Genomic DNA, 22,084 nt, shown 5'->3' with positions numbered 1-22,084 from the left:
TCACTTTACACGTTCACTCCCTCTCTCTCTCTCAATTCAATTCAAAATGATTTATTGGCATGATAAAATGTGTTTTACATTGCCAACGCACACATATAACATAAAACAAGTCACAACATTATGTATACAGAGACAACAAGTGAATAACACACATCCTAACAATAATAAGTGAATAACAAGCAATATTGTGATAATGAAAACAAGTGGATAACAAACAATGAGACAATGATAACAGTGAAATGCAGCAGTGAGTCTCTCTCTCTCTCTCTCTCTCTCTCTCTCTCTCTCTCTGGAAACCTCCTTAGCGTTGGAGGGAGCAGCAGCAGAGACATTTTCACTGTGCTGCTTAACCGCATTTAACATAAAGTGCTAGTATACAGTAGCTACCTGGATTCAAACCTGGGTCTCGCACATTGGAAACCAAACCTCTACCACTCATCCAAAGGGAGACGTAAGGCAAGTATTCAGGCAGGACTACTCTGTTGCACTGACCTGCAGAGATTACAATCTCACCATGAACGACTACTTCTACTTAAAATGCACCTGACAACCTGCGCTCAACTGCCATGAGTGTCTGTCACATCCTGCTCTTTTTATTTGTAAAATATCTAAACTTTGCCAATAAGATTTTGTCATATTCCTAATTTCCTATTGCATAATAGTTAGTAATAATAGTCAGTAGTACCCATACTGGAAAGGCAAGCTCTGCCCCTGTGCTTGTTCCATGTAGAAAAGTGCATGACTAAACCTACACAAGCTAACTGATATTGTATAGCGAACTGTCAAGCTATTTGTGGAACTGTTCAACACAGCTTTGAAATACATTGGAATGGAACATTTCATGTAAATGCTTACACGAGTAAGCAGCCCAAGAGCCCAAGCACTTGCCCAAAGTAAGCAACTGGTAAAAGATCACAAACTTAGCCTAAATGAGCTCTGAAGTAAATGTCTGTGGAGAATAGATGAGGGACTTCAAATAAAAGGTAATCCATCGAAGCTGCGGATTTTCCTCCCTTTGATTCATTTGCGTTACGAATCCTTGTTCCGCTTTATCAGGAATGAGGATGTTAATAAAAAGAGTATATGCTATTCTGTGAGAATATATCAGAATGTTTATTGGAATAAACAGGCTTCCTCATTTGTGCTGACGCAGCCATTTACAGTGAAGTCACAGTTTTGAGTTTTCCACAAGGCCCCTAAAATCTTGTAGTAAATAGGAAACGTGGAAATGTGAAAGCGTCTCCCTTCCCTTTGTCACCCTTCTCCTCTCTAGCATCAAAGCCACTCATTGTCAAAAGCCTCCCTTGCCACCAACCTCTGTTCCCTGCCAGGCATACTGGTGCAGAGGGAAAATAAAGCTGCCACTCAGTTGCAAGTTTTCAAGTACCCACTCACTCAGTGACTGGAAACCTCAGTGGACCGTGCCAGTTGACTGTTTACAGGCCTCGCTATCTAACTCGCAAAGCAGTCGACTTAGCCAACATGAGGACTGACCAAAAAGAAACTCCAAAAAACAAAAAAATTTTCAGGTTATTTTTAGACCCCAAGTATTTTAAAAGGGGGAAATGACTAAGCTCCCTAAATAAAGCAATGACTGCAGCTTGTGATGAACCAGTCTGGGATTTGGGTGAAGTCATATTTTGGAACTAAGTGTTCCAGTTAAAAGTACTGAATTATTTTTCAAGCCTTAATAGACAGTCAGGTTATGTTTCCTTGCAGCATGCAGCAAATGCATTTGTCAGACTAGGACAGGGAAACGAAAAGCTAGACATCCTTAAGAAGCAGGCATTTGGGTATTTCTTTAGCTTCTGTAGGAAGGTTCCACTGTGCTGCTGTCACAGTGTGGACTGGACACTTCAGAGCAAGCACACACAGTGAGGTGTGGAATAGGTAGTTAGACCTTTATTAATCCCTCAGGGGAAATTCAGTTTCACCCAGACGGCTGCTCAGATGGTCATGATGAGCACTCGGGGGGGAGCTGTTAGGAGTTAGGTGTCTGGATCAGGGACCTTCAGAATACTAGACGACCTCTCTACCCAGGCCACTAAGGCGGCTTTCCATATGCATGGCCTCACCCTACCCCACACCACACCGTCCACTTGTGCCTCGATTTCCACTACAATGAAGTGGGTAGAGTGGTGTGTTAGTGGTACTAAACTGGTGCCTAAAAAGTACCCAGTCCTGGGTAGGTCTGAGCTAGGCCAAACGGGGCCAAACACTTCATAATGACTGATCACTCACCGACTTTTTATTTAGAACAGGATATAGTTGTAAAACATTATAATACTTTATAGATTATTATAATCACAGTTAAAATCTATTCTAGTGTGTTATAATTATCATAGTTGTAAAACATTATAATAATTTATAGTGTATTATAATCACAGTTATAATCTATCATAGTGTATTATGATTATCATAGTTGTAAAACATTACTACTTTATAGTGTATTATGATCACAGTTGTAATCTATTATAGTGCGTTATAATTATCATAGTTGTAAAACATTATACTACTTTATAGTGTATTGTGATCACAGTTGTAATCTATTATAGTGTGTTATAATTATCATAGTTAAATTATTATAATTTATATTGTATTATAATCTGTTATGATCCATTATAGTGTATTATAATTAGCATAGTTGTAAAACATTATAATTTATATTGTATTATAATCAGTTATAAGGATCAATTTGGTTCATACCGAACCAAATGGTTCACCCGCACGTGCACAGGTGATTTGCATTTGTATACAGGACAGTTGGCCACTCATTTATATTGTGTAATGGAAACGGAAGATATTTTGATGCGGTGTGGTGTGGTGTGGTGTGGTGTGGTGTGGTGTGGTGTGGTGTGGTGTGGTGTGGTGTGGTGTGGTGCTTAAGCTGCAGTGGAAAGGGGGCTTAAGCTGCCCTTAAATGTATATGGGTTGAAATATATTGGAACACGCACACACACACACACACACACACACACACACACGCACACGCACACACACACACACACACAGTTAAAAGATTTTACTGAGAAAAGTTTCTCTGACCTGAAAAGGAAGAGAACTGATTAAAGAGGAACTATTAAGTTCCTGTGTGTGGTGTAATCTGGAGAAGAAGAAAAAACACCCTCTCTTTCCTGTCTCTCGCCATTGTTATGTCCATGTTTAGCCCATTGATAACCATTTTCCAAAGCATGCTTTTGGCTCTACATTGACTTGAATATTCAGACAAGTTCTGTTACATTTTAAAGACTTTGGAGAAAATGGAAATAAACTTAGAAATCTTAAAATGAAGCCATTAATGTCAAAACACTTTTATTTTATTTTTTAAATATGTAAGATAATATGGTTGATGCTGTGAATAGGCTGATATGTATTGATGCAGATACGTACTGAATGGTCCTTTAAGAAGAGGATGATCACTTTATTGGCAAGTCATACAAATTGAAATCTGTCCCTCCTACACAGTCCTCTACACATCTATGCAGCACAGGTTCAATGCCCCTTGGAACAGTGCCTTGCTCAAGGGCCTTTTGGCGGGCACTTTGTTGGTGGGCACCGTAGATATAGTACCAACCACCCTCCAGTCACCAGTAAAGCTGGAATATGGGGTGCCGATACCATGTGGTTAAGGCACGCACCACATAGGCTCTGATGCCCAACAGTTTGGAAAAAAACTAAAAGTAAAAAAGGAAGGAGAGGTTTTACCTGGAAACACTTTGAGAGGGCGATTGTTCTCCAAGCTGAGGACCAACGCACTGGCAGTGATGCTGAAGATCTGCCTGGGGGTAAAGTTCACCCCATCATTGACCTGGAAGTTGAACCCTCCAGACATGGCTCCTTTGTGAGGAAAAAAATAAACAAAGGAGGAATGAAGCACAAACTTTTCAAAGACCCCATGGTAGCCTTCCCTTGTAAGCATATTAAAACTAAATACTGTATGTTTAATGTCTACCTGCTATACAAGTTACTTCATAGAACATTCTAGAGCACTCTAATTACACAAGCCGTTGTAAGTCACTGGTTAAATTGTAAATATAAAGGTTTCTAACCGCTACTGTGTGTGATTATTGCAACGTTATTTTTGTGAAGTCTTCTATTTGTATCTTACTATGGTGAAACAAACAGCTGCGTGTGCTTTCTGCAAACCACAGATAAGGTCACTCTTATCAGATGATACTCTGCCTTCACATCTAGATTTTCAAAATCAAGAAGTGACAAGATTATGAGTGAAGTGTGCAAGGCTTGGGGGTGTAATGGCAGAAGGCAATGTCAAAGACATATACAGTATCCTTTACCGTAAAGGGCAAGTCTTGATCTAGCAAACAAACTTCACAACCTTTGGTGATGGTACATGTTCAGGCAAAGCTGAAGCAGATTAACATCAGAACAGTAAACAGAAGCCTATTTAAGGCCAACACCATAACATTTTTGCAGAGCCTATCTGGCATCATAAATCAACAGTACCAGGCTATCAAACAACTCAACCTGACCTTTATTCCTACTCGGATCAACAACTAATTTAGTTGCATTGCTAGACATAGTTATTCGATACATCATGGTCATATCAAGTACAGTTCATAAATGGACACGCTTCTGCAAGGCCAACACTTCTTTGCAAATCTAAACAGCATACTCTAGTGGAGGTAGGAGGAATAACAACAAATCACAACAGCAGAAAAATAAATCAACTACAAACAGATGTACAATATTTTCCCCAATCACAGACAACTTGGGAACCTGCTCACACACACACACACACACACACACACACACACACACACACACACACACACACACACACACACACACACACACACACACACACACACACACACACACACCAGGTGACAGAACAGAAAAGCAGCAAAGTGGAGACAGACTTTACCTTTGTGAACAAACAGCAGCTGTCCCTGGTCTATATGAGCCTGTGTGAAGTTGAGCAGTGGCTTCATCGGGGCACTCTTCAGGGCCAGGTGGCCATTACTGGGCGGAGTCACCATGAAGTACAGTTCCTCCGGTGGAGTGTCCAAGTCCTGAACACCAAGATCCTCAGGTCTGATCTCCGTCACAGAAGCCACCCATACCTGAACACAAGGGAAGACACGGACAATCCATAATCCATAATCCACAATTAAACCAAACTAAATGCCTCCTGGTCTGGAGGGTTTATGATATATGGCCCGATACTGATAGTATGTATTTGAGTGTTTAACACTGACAAAGGGAGGTGTCTTTGTTTATGTATCACTAAATTGTTGCAACTATGCGGGAACTCATCATTTATACACTTAATGTTTGTTGGCTGGCACCTCATCAAGTCAGTTGCGCCTTTCACTTATTTTCTCATTTTGATTTCACAGTTTCACACATATTTCAAAACTGTGAAGAGCTGTTTTATCTGGTTTGTATGGATGGAACAGAGTAAAGTACAGAAATAGATGCCCCATAATTGGTTAAAACAAAGTCTGTGCCTATAGTTTCGAATCCTGCAATCCTTCCCATAGACTTCCGCACAGCCACGTGAATGATCTTTCTTGATAAAAAGAAATAATAAAGTCAAATGCAAAGCGGAATGGCCTCTAAATAACCTCTAACTAGGAAAGATGTAGATAAATGCTCACTCAACTACATCAAAGGTTAACCTGGAGGAAATGCAACTGGCTGCATCTCTTTAGGCATCATACTCAAAGACATGGACACACCGCACTGTCCATGACACGGCTAAATATAGCTGTGCACTGTAAACAAGACGTGGACACACCACACTGTACATGACAAGATGCTGTGCACTGTAAACAAGATGATGCGGATGCAGCAACGCTGAGACACAATTATGGCTTCCTCCCAAGTACATCCAAAAGCCTCGAGGCCAGCGCGTCTGTCTAGCTGCATGTCCACTGGAATCGACACATTGATAGAACACAGGAGCGCTGAACCATAAGGCAGTAGACATCAAATGACATGCTCCTATTAGTCGGTCACAGGCGGTCACATAGACACATTCTCATATTAACCACATGGATGGAACCCTAGCGTCACTATTATGGGCATGTCACAGATAGGCAGTCATTCTGCAAAAAATATCAGATCAACAAGTTCACAACGCCTTGGGATGCAAAGTGTTGTGAGCTTGTAGATGGGCTATTTTCCGCAAAGAGATTTGTTGTAGAGGGAAAAAAGGAGGGACCCAAGAACAGGCCCATGGGGGACGCCAGTCAACAACGTATATGGTTTAACTTTAAGTGCTTAAGATGAATGATAAAGTTATCTGCTGTGCGTGTGTCTCTCTTTCCTTTACAAAAAAAAACCATAATCTGAAAACAATCTACTACATTACCATTATATCAAACCTCAAGCAACATGCTTTCTTCTGAATGCATCACAAGTAAAACTAATTAGCATCGACTTCCTATGACTTCACCGCATGGCGTCCTTCATCCATTAGCACCCGGCCACCCACATCCACTGTGCACATGGGAGAATAGACATCTTTAAATGTTTGTGTGGGTGTGTGTACACATGCAGGCATCGTACGATGGTCAAAGCTGTGTGTCAGCTGAGTCTGTGTGTCAGCTTGCAAGCATACACAGTAAAATCCTCAGTGTTAATAAAACCAGTTGTAACTCCGCGTTGTGTACAAATGAACAATTGAGGGTCCATGTGCTTGCATTCTTACTCTCTCAGAGTTAAAGTAACACTGGGGATTTTACTGTGTGTGTGTCTGGGTTATGAATGACTACACCTCTGGTAATCAGTCTCTTCACAGGACATCCCAGGGGCACACAACTCAGACAAACAACAGTGTGACTCATCCATTTCAAAGTAAAAACACACAGGATCCATTTCCACAGCTCATTAAGACTCCCTTTCAATTCTCATAACACTGCAGGGCCCTACTGGTCACCCGGATACAGTTTTCTTTTAAGCGGCTGCAGATCACGTCCATAAAAGTACTTCAGCATTATCCAAAGTTTCTGTGCACGGAAATAAAGAGCACAACGCATCCAGCAAAATCCTCAGTCTTACATTTGTACAACTCTCTGAGTTACAAGTGGATAAATGAACACTGAGGATTTTACAGTGTGGTATTTGAAGCAAAAATATATTGACTACAATACATTTACATGTGTATTTCCTGCTCATCAGTGTATTCCATTGCGTGGTGTGCGCCTGAGAGGAAGCACCTTGTGACCACAAAGCACAGCATGACTATGATTGGAGGTGACACTGTTGACAGTATTGTATAATGCGTCCACAGAGAAGCCATATGTCACTCTGGTCTATATTACATATTTTATCCTGAGAATAGCAATGGATATTTGTCTCTCAATTAACACTTAAAATATCAATGTAATATTTTAAGTGTTGATGTAATCAAATGGTTGGTAAAAATGGAACGAAAACCATAGTGTCTGTAGCAAATTACTAGTTCTTGTAACTGAGAATGAAAATAAAGTAAAGAACAATAAAGAAAAAACGATGTTACACAAAAGGTGTGGTGGTAGAGAGCCACCTTGTGGACAGTTTCCTAGGGACAAGTCAAAGTGTAACTAGTCAAAACAATAAGAGCTTAAACATTAACTACCTTATGATCACTGGTGTCACATTCCCTTATGACAAGACTGATCGAGGATGCTTACTGATAATTCAATTTACAAAATGCTTGCATGCCAAACCTGTACGTTTCGGCGTGTAGCCTTCACGTTAGCAGGTGGAGGAATAAAGGAAATGGCCAATTGAGCTATTCGTCTTGCAATTTTATTTTTGAGTGCCGCTTTTTCAACCTAGGTGTTTTTTTTATCTGAGTATTACTTGTCCGCTGAGCACCCATGGCCAAATAAGGCAAGCAGAGGAAGCACACCTGCTCCACTTCTAGATGTATCAAACCAAGTTAGGATTTATTCAAGCTGGTCTACAGTAAAGTTAATTGTACAGGGCTCTCCTCTTCAGCACAGCCTACGGTATGTGAGTGCCCAAAGGAATTTATGGCCTTTGGTCAAAACATGCTTCAGAGTAGTGCTCTGTACTTCAGCCAGTCGAATAGATAGGCCCTCCAGCTCTAGCCATCCGGCCCAGCAGAGTAAAGTAAAAATCTATCCAACAGGGGATGACCTGTACTTACGGTATGTACTGTATATGTTACAGGTAGGGAAGGGAGACCTTTGTTAATCCTGCAGGGGAAATTACCATTTATGTTTTGGCACACACAGTGTTCACGCTTCAAGCTGTGAATGAAAGGATTTTTGTGGAGAATTGCCAGCAAGAAACTAAAGTGCAAAGATGAAAGCGAGAGAGAAGATATCTTCCTTATTGAACTTACGCTTAGAGCTATACATTAGTTAATGGTTTTAGCTGAGATTGTGTGTGCATGATAACATCAAATAGTTTTCAAACAATTACATTGATACTCTTGTGTTAATTGAATGATTTCCAAAACATAGATTTAAAAAATCTGTTTTCATTAATTTAACAACTGTGATGGGCAAAGGATAAACTCTGTATTACTCTGTATAACTACCGGTAATCAAAATGCAAGATATCGATAAGGCTATCATTAAGCACTGTAGTTTAAAACGTCAGCAGTGAACTACGGTATGCACATATTGCATGGGATTCTCGGGCTAAACCAAGTGGACTATTAGGCAGACATTTGAATATTCAATGTGCTAACCAAAAGTGAACAACTACAACATCTTCTCTATATGGATCAAATCTTGAGAATTGGCTGCATGAAAAAACCCTCCTCCAACAATATTAAATATATGTGGCTGCAATATTGACAGACAAGACAGAACTGATGGTTGGGTGGGGGCATGCTATTCAAAGCTAAGGACAATATAAAGGGTAATTTACTGTATTGTGTTAATGACATGTAATGCCTTAGTCTTAAATTAACCCTTTTACCACAAATGTCATACATTTTTGAATGACATTGTTATTTATAGACCACCATTCCTGCATAATTTGAATCCCTCCAGTACTTCATACACGGTCCAGCCATATACTGTACTAGGTTTTGACAAGTCTTGTAAATAGTAGTGAGGAGAGACAGCAAATAGACAACTGCAAAGGGGGCCACGAGGCCATGAGTGTGGTATTTCCAAGATGCAGGTCACTCAACACCAGGACTATGAGTATGTGGAATTCAAGCAAATGGGTCTACATTTTCAGTAGTATCAGCTATCAATAGATATTTATTTGAACACTTTTCCCCCCCACAAGAAGCATGACACTGTAACTAAGTAACTTCCAGACAACCCAAACAAACCAGTATTCCATTAAAGCAATTTTACGCTAGGAGAATTTGCGGACAAATTAACCATTAATGCTTTGTCTCCTCCCTGTGATTATGTGAAGCAGGCTGGGGCCTCTTCACAATGTATTTCCATGTCTGTTCTGCATAGCCAGCCCAACTGAATCCTCCTCCGCATAGCTAACATACTTTACCACAGCTAGTCAGCCGTGGCAATTTAGAGATCTACCCACATGAAGCTAGTCTGGCACGAAGCCATGAGGCCAGAAGTAAAATAGCCTGTGGTTTAAATATAGGCCAGCATCACATACTCACCCTGAGGACCCTGTTGGCTATAATAACGGGAGGTTCATCATTGACGGCTGTAACTTGGATGTACAATGTCCTTGCCATGCTCTGCTTTCTCAAGCCGGTGTCATTGGCCACAACAGTGAAGTTGTCATTCAAGGTCTCGCTGCTGTCGTGGACATAGTAAATAAACTCATGCTCCACCTGTGATTGGGAAATGAGGTGAAAATTATTAGGACGGATGGACCGACCTGTATTGACCTGTAGAGAAGTAATGTGTTGCAGAAATCCCCCTATTGATAAGTACTGTATCATGTTTTAAAAAATAAATCCCTTTATATTCAAAGACCAAAATTAAACACAATTAAAAGCGTAAATAATTTTAAAATGTATTATTATAATTACAAAAAAAAATTGGAGAAAAAAAACATCAATGAAAATGTTGTCATGATATATTTGATGCATTAAGAATATCTTACCTGCCTCCTGGAGAAAGAGGTTATGGCCACACCTGGGTAACGAGAGTGCTCAATGTGACCATGTTGTGGGGGTACGGTCAAACTATACAGGAAATTGACTCCAGCAAAGTGTCGGTTGGTGACCTTTAGCACTTCCTGTGTTAATGCTTTGGACGCACCCTCGTTTACCGTGAAATTGGACACCTGCAGTGGTATGAGGCGTGGGATGATGTCAATTGAAATCTTGATGCTGTTGACATTTGTGACACCGTTGGTGGCGTCCAGGGTCAAGGTGTCGTTGACCTCGTTGGGTTCCGACTGCATGTACTGAATGTTTCCAGCATTTATGTCAGCTTGCGAAAATGTCCGAATGGGAGACTGTTTGGTTCCTACGTATCGCTCTTCAGTTTCGACAAATCTCCGGAGAAAGCCGTGAGAAGGGGCTGCCTTAACTGTGAATATGATCTCAGATGGCAGGTTGTCCTCATGAGTGACCTGGAACAGTAATGAAAAAGGTGTCACACAGTGGCAAAAGGCACGCATATCCTGTCCTGCTGGGCTGGGTTCTGGATCAAAAATTCAACATGAAAAAACTATAAAATCTGCACACCAGAATGCTGCTCCCATCGTGGGTTAATTTATTGGTAACGTTTCGAGCCGGGAGGCTCTTCCTCAGACCTTACTGAAAATACTGCACTATTTTCAGTAAGGTCTGAGGAAGAGCCTCCCGGCTCGAAACGTTACCAATAAATTAACCCACGATGGGAGCAGCATTCTGGTGAGATGGAACAGTAACCCACAAACAATTTCTACTTGTCAACAACCATATTTATACTGTATAGAACTCCTTTTCAGTGTCTTTGACAAACACTTACCTCCAGTTTAGTTTCATCAATCTTAACTGGTTTCCCCTCCTCTACCAATAGAGTATTGCTGTGCTGCACAATGGGTGGTCTCTGGTGGCTTTCCAAGTAAACCTTCACACTGACTCTTGCAGTAAGGGCAATGCCTTTGGCTGTCACTGTCAAATTGAAGGAGTCTGACAAGTATTTGCTGTCATCATGCTGATAGGAAATCAAACTCTTCTTTAAGTCAGACTGTGTGAATGATTCTACTTTTGTGTCTTGTAGGTACAGTCCCCCATGCTTAGGGGCTTCATACACTTTGAAGACGACCTCGTGATCGTCTCTGATGTCCAAGTTTGAAGTTACACTGAAGTTCCCAGGGGAAAGGTTGAACGATCTGCCCTTCTGAACCAATAAGCCGGTGTTGTTGCCAACTTTCAAGAATGGGTCATGAGCGCTGACATCCAAGAGGCTTGAGACAAAATGTTTCCCATCTGAGACAAAGAGCACAAACCTTCCAGTGCTTACGCCATTGTGGACAAACAACACTCGTTTCTCATCCAAGTCCTTCTGGTGAAACTGGAACAGCCGTTGAGAAGTGTCATTAACCAGAACCAGGTCTCCCATCGGGATTCCACGGCGGGTGTAAATTAATTGGCCATCATCAAAATCAGTGTCTGCGTCATGGTAACACAGATCCTCTCTTGTTAGTAATCTCTGTCCATCTCTTACTACATGGAAAACTTTGTCAATAACACGTACTGGCTTTTGGTCATTGACTAGCTGGATGGATATGTTGAAAATTCCTTCTTTGGACCCAATTTCATCCTCAGCAATTGACGTTTTGAACTCTTGACTGGTGGAGGCTATGAACGTGAATTCATCTTGGGTCGATTCACTGTCATCATGAATGTACATGATACGTTCATCTAATATGTCCTTGTTATTGAATGTGAGGATGTTGCTATAACTAGCATTAGAGTTTGATTGACTAATTCGGGCTAGTTTTCCATGTTTCGGACTGCTTATGACAGTGTAAAACATATCCTTTGTACTCAAAGTCTCTGCAAAGAATTCATCTTTTGTAATCAATTTACTTTCCCCCTCCAGAAGTGAGAGTCCGTTATTTGTCATGAACACGCTATTGATGTCAGCTTTTATGGAGATCTGGAAGTCATAGTTTTGTGACTGAACATGTTTGGAAAACACGTGAAATTTGAACTTGTCACTCGTATCTTCATGAGGCCTGTCAACTAACACATAATGTACTTGTAGATCTGTTACATTTCTTTGGCTGAAGGTTGAGTTCTTCCATAATACTTTAGTATCAAGTAGGAGTTTTCCTTTCTTTGGTATAGTGAGAACCCTGAAGAAGAGCTCATCCTCTGAGAGTGCTGCCCCTTCAGCCGTGACATGAAGATGCTCGGAGTCCAGTGTCATTTTCCTCTCTTTGTCCATATCTGCCATTACATTCCGCTCTAGGTTGTACTTCACCCACTTCACAGTGATTAGGAAAAACAGTTCAGTGGTTGCTCTGTTAGCCACAGTAACCTTGCACTTTAAGTAATCAGTTGCATTGGATGTCTGGATTTCTTGGAAAGTGCTAATATACCTTAGACGCTCTTTGTCAAGAAGCCTTTGGGAGAATGAGTCAGTGTGCCTCCATTCACCACTTGAGTGAAGCCTCTGAAGTTCTCCGTACTGAGGGGGTTCGATGATATCATAACGGACATCTATGACCTGTTTCACTGCATTGGCTTGCACAGCCAATTGCTTTGAACTAATAACAGCAGACTCTCCCTGAGTGACCTCAAGGCCTGTATTGTTGGAGATCTTATAGTCTAAAGCTATGGCCATGACCCGTAGAACCACAGTATTGCTTACCCTTTCCCCATCACTAACCCTTAGCACAATCCTTGAGTTTCTCACTCCCGTGTGAACATAATATACCTTCATTTCCTCTAACTCTGAATAAGAGAATGTTGTCACTGCAGAGCCAGGTTTGTTTTCGATCTCCAGATATCCTGCATCTGCATTCAGGTTTCCCAGCACAGAGAAGATGAGTTTGGTCGGGTTGCTGTCAATGTCTGTGGCCTTCAGAACATCTGTGGTTAGGTGTTTCCTTGAGTTCTCCAACAGGACAAAGAGATTACCTTCGGGGAGACTCAACTCTGGCGCATCATTGGTGGGGGTTACAGTAATGTTGAAGCAGTACAATACATTCCCCTTTAAGTAATCCGGAATTTGCCTCCTACTACTTGAATATATTGAAAACATGACGGCATCATCTGGGTCTTCCGAGCCTCCATGGATATACATGACCCGTCCATGCCAGAGGTCCAACATGCTGAAGGTGTTCTCTTCCTGGTCCTGGTCAACGTCAAGTCTTATCTGACCATGCACTGGCTGTTCATTAATTCTGAACATAATTTGAGACTGCCGAATGCCAAGTTTCTTGAAATCTAAGAGAACCTTGATATGTTTAGACTCAAGGGATGCTCGACCGCCTTCTGGGACCACAAGATTCCTAAGATGCACAAAGTTAGACCCATACCTTTTGTCCAAGCCCCTTGCCAGTGTGGACGTGTAAAGTGCGGGTGTTGGGGTCACTGGATGGAACTGGAATCCCGGAAGAGCGGTTGGACTCATGGTGGTTGATGGCTCTGGATCTTTCTCTGGTTCACAGCCAACTGAGATATCCTTGGTGACTACAGTGGCGGGGAGACCCATCGTAACACCATTGACTCTGATGTTCCTTAAACACCCCTTCAGCGACCCTCCTCGCACACGCTTTCCAGACACAGAGAGTAGCCCCATCTTTCTGACCTCTGACCTTGTGCCATCATCAATGCCTCCGATAAAAAGAGGACCTCTAAGCTGAATGCCCTTGGAGCGAGAGACAATATTGGTTTTCACCATCTCTTCATCCACAGTCAGCTGGAGGCTTTTTGAATTGAAGTACAATTTGACAGAGTGCCATTTCTTATCATTGATGAATGTGAGTGACCGAAGCTCTGTTTTGGTTCCACCTTTCCCCAACAATGCCACCGGCAAACCTTCCTGGATCTCCACTGCCACAAAATCCCCTTCTCTGGCAGAGTTGTACAGGATAATCCCTTCTTTTGCTGAAGTGTGCACAACACACTCAAACACGGCTTCTTGCTGTGCACTCCAAGGTGGTAGAGAAATATAGGCCCTAGAACTGAAGAAGCTAATGGGGTCCTCCTCACTGGCAAAGAACTGTGGACTACAGCCTAGAGAGACTTCATGGATGCTCTTGAATCCTGTGTAAGGCCTCAAAGATGACAAGATGTCATGCTCATTGAAGGTCACTTCATCCATACAGCCACGGAAGCCAGTCAGGTCACTTGGCAGGTAAAGTTTGTCTAGACCCCCTGAGCCCCCAACATAGAGACCATCTTCTATGTTGAGATCAAAATTGTGCCCTGGCATCTTCAAACTTGTTTGGGAATTCTTGTCCACAGTTAGAGTGACATTGTATTTCTCATGGTGGACCTCCACAGCATGCCAGGCCAGGTCATTGAGCTGGGTGCTTCTCTCTGAATGCAACACTCGCTCCCCTGATCCAAGTTCCAATTTCACCTGAGGGCAGAAACAAAACCACTGGATTACAACAAGTTGCACGTGACGTGAATAGGACTAAAATACAAGCCAAGGCAACAACTACATGCAATTACACCCGTGTGTATTTGTCATAGGGAAATAGTTGAAAAAAGTCCACTCACTTAAGGCAAGAATAGAGCAAAAATTATACTGAATAGTTTAGAGAAGTTCCTTGCTTTCCAAAAAGTTAAACATTTAACAGAAAAGCACTCAGTCCTCTTCCTGAAACTCTGAGCTCACAACACCGTGTTTTTCTGTCATACAATATCTCAATGCTGCTGTAAATGTAGCCAAGTCTGTTCATTGTGCACTTCTATTTAGGTATGTGCTTCTCCCCACTGTTTTTGACATGGTTTACTGTTAAGTGATACCATAATAGAATAATTTCAATTTATAGTGATGTCTTCATGGATTGTACAAGTAAACAAACTGCAAACATAAAAATAAAGATTGATATATTGTATAGTGGTCACCGGAACGTCTTCCATTATCAGCTCCCATACAATAGTGATAACACAGTAAACACACAAATACAAACAGTCTGCCACCAGATGGAAACAGGGGCTATTTATTTTCAGCTCCAAATTTCTTTTTGTGCAATAATCAGCACTCAACTTGACAAATTCATAAAAACTCTAATCTGCCCTAATAATCAACCATGCCAATATATTGGTTGACATAACATATCGTCGCTGTCGGACAGAAACCTTGTATCTCCATATATATATTTTATTTCTATTTTTCAAGAAAGAAAAAAGTAGTGAAAATAACTGATCTACAAGTTGAACATTTTTGAAAAGTTTCACCTACAAATGCTCAAAATAGGGACGCCAGGCTGGAAGTGGATGTGGGTTTTATAAATATTTAACCAGTGAAAAGTATTAACAAGAGCTTGTGACTAAATAATAACTACATTGGACATACAAGGTTTCTGCCCGACAATGACGATTATTTGCAAACTCTGAAAAAAGTGGCTGAAATACAGAGTGCTATGCTACATTCCTCAATGTCACCTGATGTTAGAACAGTGAGCTTTGTGTGTGTCTCCCAGCAGGAAGACCGCATTTATCTTTTAGCCTTTAGCTATATTCTTGGAGCATCATGTCACCATCTCTGGGTAATCCGGCATTTAGACGACACGCTTGTCAAGGCTTGCTGTTGTGTCTCGGCATTTCAAGCAAGGCTTTCAGGGCAATAGTGCACGTCTCTAACTCACTTGGAATGAGATCCAAAGCCTGAGGACAAACTTTAGTGGGGAAGTTTATTTGGTGACCTACAGTATGCCAGTTTAGGGAGGGGGGGGGGGGGACTGGGCAATTCAAATTAGAGTTATAATTTAGGCATTTGGCAGACACTCTTATCCACAGCAACTTACAAGTTAGAGATCGGAATAAGTTGAGTAAGCATGAACTATGAAGTGGCTCAGAGAAGCTAGGAATCCAGGTAAACAATGAACCTATCATCTGTCTAAACAACATGCTATCTCTATAAGTTGACCCCCCTCCCCCGTTTTTTACTTTTATTTTATTTTTCATGATGCTTTTTTTGTACATATTGGTATTTTTTCTCAGTTTTTTATGTTGATTTGAACTGTTTGGTTGCTATTATATATGTCTATGAAATTATTTCAAGGACCCCAACAGAAACAAGACCGCAAGGACTTTTTTGGTCGGACCTTTTAGACAAAAGTATTATAAATGTAACTGTGTTGTTTTACATTCTTTTGGCTAATAAAAATTTCAATCAATCAATCAATCAATCAATAACATTCTTAACATTTGTGGTCAAGAAAAAAACGAATCTAAAAAAACAAAAACATGAGCAGAAGTGACCAAGATATATAAACTAGCATCTATCGGTCAAAGGTGTCAAAAAAGTGATGCAAGAGATTCAATCATGCTCACTGAAGTAAAATAATGCAAAGAAGTCAGTGTGATTCACTTCAGGACTAACGCCAAATGTTTCTCCAGTGTGATGCTGAGTGCAACTGAACTAAAAGTATACATATCTCAGGACTTTCTGTAATGTTTCTCGTCACTATGTCTGTGCATTACAACATTTGTCCATAATGTGTGCTGATTTAGCCTGACAAAGCTGCTTGCAGAGGGCCTTCGTAGCAGTCTTGAAGGAACCCTGTCAGCAAAGCTCCTCTGCTATGCCCTAAATAGTGCAGGCATCCTGCACTGCTTGGAACATAAACCCTTCATAAACATTGAGGTCAGTCTTCCTAGGTGAGCCCAAAGTAATTATAACAGAACAGCCTTTGGATCTCATGCCAGAATCAAGAATCATCAACAGACGCAAAGGAAAATACTCTCTGCTATTGATTATGAGCCTGTATTGTGTGAAACCATGGTGACACATTTAAATTCAAAGGAGCTTTATTGAGAAAACATACGTTTACATTGCCAAAGCAATGTAAACGACACAGCAAGGGACTAACTTCAGTTATCCCCCAAATACCTACTGTATGCTATTCATTATACATTACACGTACTGCAATATTTTGTTTGGGGCAACAGTTTCTTGTTTTTTGCATTTGTTTTTGAATAAGGGATACTGATAAATGCATTCAAAATGAGAACAATAGAACTGCACAATAGGGCTGGGTGATATAGCAGAAAACCTGTTTTTCAAATTGATCTATATTGATATTTATCATGATTAGGCATGCAAACTGGTTAGCAGTGAAAAATGCAAGAAGGATACATGACAGACAGACCCGCTAGAGCTGCCGTCTAGGTAGAAGGCTGCTGGCTACAATGATAGTCATTACGATATCATAGACTTAATTCCTGAGCATAACTAGACTTTCTTCCTCTATTGGATTCAATGGTCAATGGTTAATTTCACCGCAAGGTGACAAGTTTGCATGGCGGATCATTTGATAATGCTGCCAGTTTGAAGAGTATCCTGATAATGAATGAAGCCAAAAGAAACCAGAGGGTTCATTAGTTAAAGGTACAGTAAGTAAATGTTTTTGTTAAAGTCAGCGTTAATTAGCTCTATATTCTGATAGTAATCATCAGTGTTTCTTCAGTGTTTGTTCAGGGTCTCCCTGTCTCAACAGCTCTTTAATAAACATAAAATATATTTTCAGGCCTGGATACCAATTTTATCCAATCAAGAGAGAGAACTCATACAGGATACAAGATAAGTGAAATAAGTGAAAAACTGATGACACAAAGAAATGAGCATAAAATGTTTGAACTGGAACACTGTGAAATTTAAGCTGATAAATAGGCACTCTCTCCTGATTGGAAGAAATTGGCAACCCACCTGAAGATGTTCTCTTTATTTAAGAGCTGGAGAGAGTACAGCTCTCTCATGAGTACTATCATAATATAGAGCTTTAACCTTTTAACAAACCCTTTTTGATTTAACAAATATATTACTTACACTACCATTAAACCATTGGTTCTCAATGTGAGGGTGTTCTTGAGGAGGTTCCAGGGGGTCCCCAGCTAAATGATTGATAGTTAGGAACCAAACGGACCCTTACAGGGCTGTAACTCTGAGAGTGTACAAATGAAACCAAGTGAACCCTTACGGCGCTGTAACTCCGAGAGTTACAGAGAGTTACAGTCCATTTTGAGTTCATAACTGGAGTCCAGCACTTTAATCAGTTCCAATAATCTAATCCGTCTTTCTTCACTGAGCTCAGGGGAATCTTCATTATAAAGTAACTAAGAAACTGCGCTCATTATATCCTTTATTTTTTATTGCCACGATGCGCATGGCCTTCATGGCCTCCATGAAATTCCTGCCCTGGTACTGTATAAAGTTCTCAGTTGTCCGTATGCTGTCGTTTAGTATGGATTCTTGGCAGTGATTTACGCATGAGTACTTGAGTAGAGCCAACTGATATGGATATATCTGTCTGGCCGATATATTGGCCATTATTTGACTTTTTTAATGACATGATCGATATCGACTGTTATTTAGTCGTTACAAGCTCACAACGTGTCATGATGTGACATGTAAGCTTGTAGATCTGCACTTTTTTAACGTTTTTGAAAAGCCTATAATGACATGCCCAAAATAGGGATCCTAGGTTGAAAGTGGTTGATAAACATACAGTTTCTAAACTGATTAGTACATTTTGCACTTTTTGACAAAATATCAGTGAAAATATGGGTAATCGTCTCTCCAAAATTGGGATTGGCATCGGACCCAAAAAAGTCTTAGCCTGGTAAACCCCCCTCCCTCCGGAAATCTCATTTGCATTGTGTCGCAAGCTTCTTCCATTTGACAGAGTCAGGTTAAAAAACTCTGGCATCGCTCAGGTTCTATGCATGAGGCCCCAGATGTGTTGCAGTTGCATGATGATCTGTCTACTTGTCTAATTCCATTTAACTTCTTTTTAAAATGCCCCAGTGTGACAAAACACAGCTGGCGTGGAGTTCAATCACATCAAGTGAGCTGGTCTGTCAGAAGGTTCTGTTCTGTCGAGTGACTGACTGACAGCTGAGATGCAGATATAGCTTAAGGTGCAATTATCACTGCATGTGTACAACATAGTATGTGCCTTTGGGTATGTAGTATGTATCTGTCTGTGGGTTTGGGTACATGCTAACAAACGTACGCACACGTGTGCGCGCGCGCGCGCACGCACGCACACACACACACGTTGTGCACATATGTCCGTGTGCTGAGGCTACGGGTGTACCAACCTGCAGGCGACCCGCATGAAGTTCCACCATGAAGTGGTCGGTCTGACCAGCAGCTAGGAACAGCAGGCCATCAGCGCTTGAGGTTCGGAAGCGAATGCGGAGCGAGTTACGGTCGGACGCCTCCGTTGCCTTGAGCTGTACGAAGCCATCGCCGTAGAAGGAAGCTGGAGAAAGAAAGGGGGGTGGGGTAGGAACAGAAAACAGGGGAGAAAGAGAGAGAAATGACGTACACATTTGGCATTTACTGTGTTTTGTGGACACGTCACAATGCTTAATTCATGCTCTGTCATATGTAAATAGCTGAACTACAATCTCACAATGCGACGCACCGTGAGATTGTAGATCAACTATTTTCAGCGCTCAATACCATCATACGGCGAGGTATGAATCGGGCTTAATCCTTCCAAGTGGAGCCCAGTTCATTTTCGTTAAGGATAGGAACAGGGATAAAAGATGCAACCAAAAAATACAAATACATTTGCAGTTGAGACACAGAACAAGTCAAGCCAAGCCAAGCATTGTGGTCTTAATATAGCCATTAGCCAATAGCCAACATGTGACATTTACATCTAGAGGCTGAACTCATTATCAGCCTGGTTGCTCTTTACTAGCGGAACAGGCTCCATTATATTGGTTGAGGCAGGATGCCTTATAGTTCTGTGAGGCAAGGTCAAGATTTTGAAAGCCATACCACCACCAGATTTGAACGGGTGCTCACACAGCTGTATGTGTGCAGATATACCCTGTATAAATAATGAATTCATCCATATTAGCCGCCCAGAATAGCCACGTTTGCTGGCTATATGCCCAACTGTATACAGATTCTATTTTCTAAAAATGCTTCACACTTCACATCTTGATTATAGTTAGATGTACACATGTATTGTGAATCGGGAACAAATTTGTGTTCACGACTGCTGACTGTAGAAACACCAGGTTTGGATTTTTAAATGTAGAGGTCCCTTTAATGGCACAATTGGAGCGTACAAAGGTAGAGGATGAGAAGGTGACGAGAAGGAGTCAAGACACGTTGGGACCTGCCCTGCCCTGACAGGAACCTTCAACCTGAACATGAAAGGCTCTGACATCCTCACATTGTCTGCAGCCGCGTGTTCCAGAAACACTGTGGTGGCTGGACCCAGCTGTTGCTTCTACCGCTAGTCCCTGCCATTTCACATTACCCTGTAATCTGGACTGTGGAGCCTAAAAACCTGGGCACCACCGCTCCAATGTTTCTCATGAGATTTGGAATGCTTTTTTCCTGAGGGCGACACACAATCACTTCTTTCCTTCCAAAAGGAGCTACGTACAGTATGTACAAACTGAAAATGTCAGTTTCAAAACCCAAATGGTAAGGATTGGCAATTAATGATACATTACTGATTATTGACCAGACCACTGATGAAGCCAGATGCACTTCTTAAAAGGGTAAATGTACTGAGGGATAATTTGCTTTACCAAATCAAATAATTGACCTAAGGAAACTTGTGAAGTGTAAATAAAAACTTTAAACCCCAATACCATGTAATTTAAGTCTTCAACATCAATTGTATGGTCGACCATCAATACCTGACTGCAGAGCGATCAATACAGGTCAAACTTAAGCTGGCCATCTATCAAAAACGATTGTTTATGCATATCAATCGGAGTGAAATCATACCTTTTGGTTGATCCGTGTGTGTACCCTATTAGCAACCATCTAAGCAAGATGTTTGAGCCATTGCAATGCACACTGAGATTCAAATGTTTGTGGCTAGCAGCTGTATTTTGGCATGACCCCCATTGCTTTTCATATCAATTGCCTTCTCATGGCTGGCTTAAACCACAGTCTTTCCTCTGTTATGTATTTGCCTGCGACCGTGTTCTTCGAGAGCAGTTTAAAAATAGCAATCAGGATATGTTGAGGGATTTGCCCAAAGGTAATGCTATGTTATGTGTTGGAAAAATAACATTTGTGTGAGACAGATAGAGTTATAAGAATTTGGATGATTATGTCATTAGTTTTTCACAAAATAATCGGTATAATATCGGTATCAGACCAAACATCTAGAATGGGTCAGGCTCTAAAAACAATAGGAACCAAGCAAACCTTTCTTGTCCATGATATGCAATGAACTGCACTGTACAGAGTTTAAAAGTCGGCCATACCACCCATGACCACAAATTGCATTATAAAACAAAATGCCAGACGTCAGAGGATTAAACCTTAAGTACAAACCTAAGGACCACAGACCACATATTAGTTGTACCTTAAACGGTACAAGAATATCTTAACTTGTTTCTGCTTTTTTGAGACATCTCAGTTCTGAAATGGAAAATTCTGTGGCAGCAATCAGCGCAAGAGAACACCCTCACCTAAGTATACCCATGTACACCTGTGTTCCGACACAGAAACAGGGTGGTATCTACATGTTGGTACAAACAGTGTCTCTGTGATAAAGACCTTGTTAGAAAGATTCCACAAACTCCCTCAAAGAACAAAGCTTGTGACCTTTTAGTAAACTGACAGTTACAGGGTTAATTTGAGGGTCAAAATGGGTGGTTTGTACAACAAATGACAGCACGGTTCAAGCCATAGGCAGGTACATAAAAGTATTTATACAAAAAAATCTGCCATGTAAAATAAATTTCCATAATGTAGTTACTTGGAATGAAAGAACATGCTATAGATGAGACAATATGAAATATTTGTATGTGCTTTATAATCCACAGCCCCTATAAACAGCTATGAAGCGAAAAAATAAATACAGCCTAGATGTCATAATCCCACTATCAAACCCAGGAGACAACTTTATGAATGTTTACATTGAAGTAAATAACAAACGTAAGTTTAAAGTGTCACTTTAAAAATACATCTTATTCATTAGATGTTGTTGAATTCAAATGTTCCTGCTATTATGATGGCCAGATAGTGTTTTTACAGTGCATTGAGCATCATAGAAT

The 22,084-nt window shown here is 41.0% G+C and overlaps 1 protein-coding gene across 1 annotated transcript in view; it reads right to left on the bottom strand.

Moving 5' to 3' along the window:
- The window catches only part of cspg4ba (chondroitin sulfate proteoglycan 4ba), a 28,648-nt gene that overhangs the window by 5,390 nt on the left and 1,174 nt on the right, over positions 1–22,084 (bottom strand). The window contains exons 2-7 of the mRNA XM_080433951.1: positions 19,142–19,305; positions 10,875–14,447; positions 10,021–10,494; positions 9,569–9,745; positions 4,886–5,084; positions 3,706–3,837 (exon numbers count right to left, since the gene is read on the bottom strand). Of these exons, the coding sequence (XP_080290077.1) occupies positions 3,706–3,837; positions 4,886–5,084; positions 9,569–9,745; positions 10,021–10,494; positions 10,875–14,447; positions 19,142–19,305 (4,719 nt within the window). The remainder of the gene's footprint in view (positions 1–3,705; positions 3,838–4,885; positions 5,085–9,568; positions 9,746–10,020; positions 10,495–10,874; positions 14,448–19,141; positions 19,306–22,084) is intronic.

This window comes from Gymnoscopelus braueri (genome assembly GCF_963280865.1).
Source record: "Gymnoscopelus braueri genome assembly, chromosome: 7".
In the NCBI taxonomy this organism is placed as follows: domain Eukaryota; kingdom Metazoa; phylum Chordata; class Actinopteri; order Myctophiformes; family Myctophidae; genus Gymnoscopelus; species Gymnoscopelus braueri.
The sequence above is the reverse complement of the archived record's forward strand: the minus strand, read 5'-3'. Positions and strand labels throughout refer to the sequence as shown.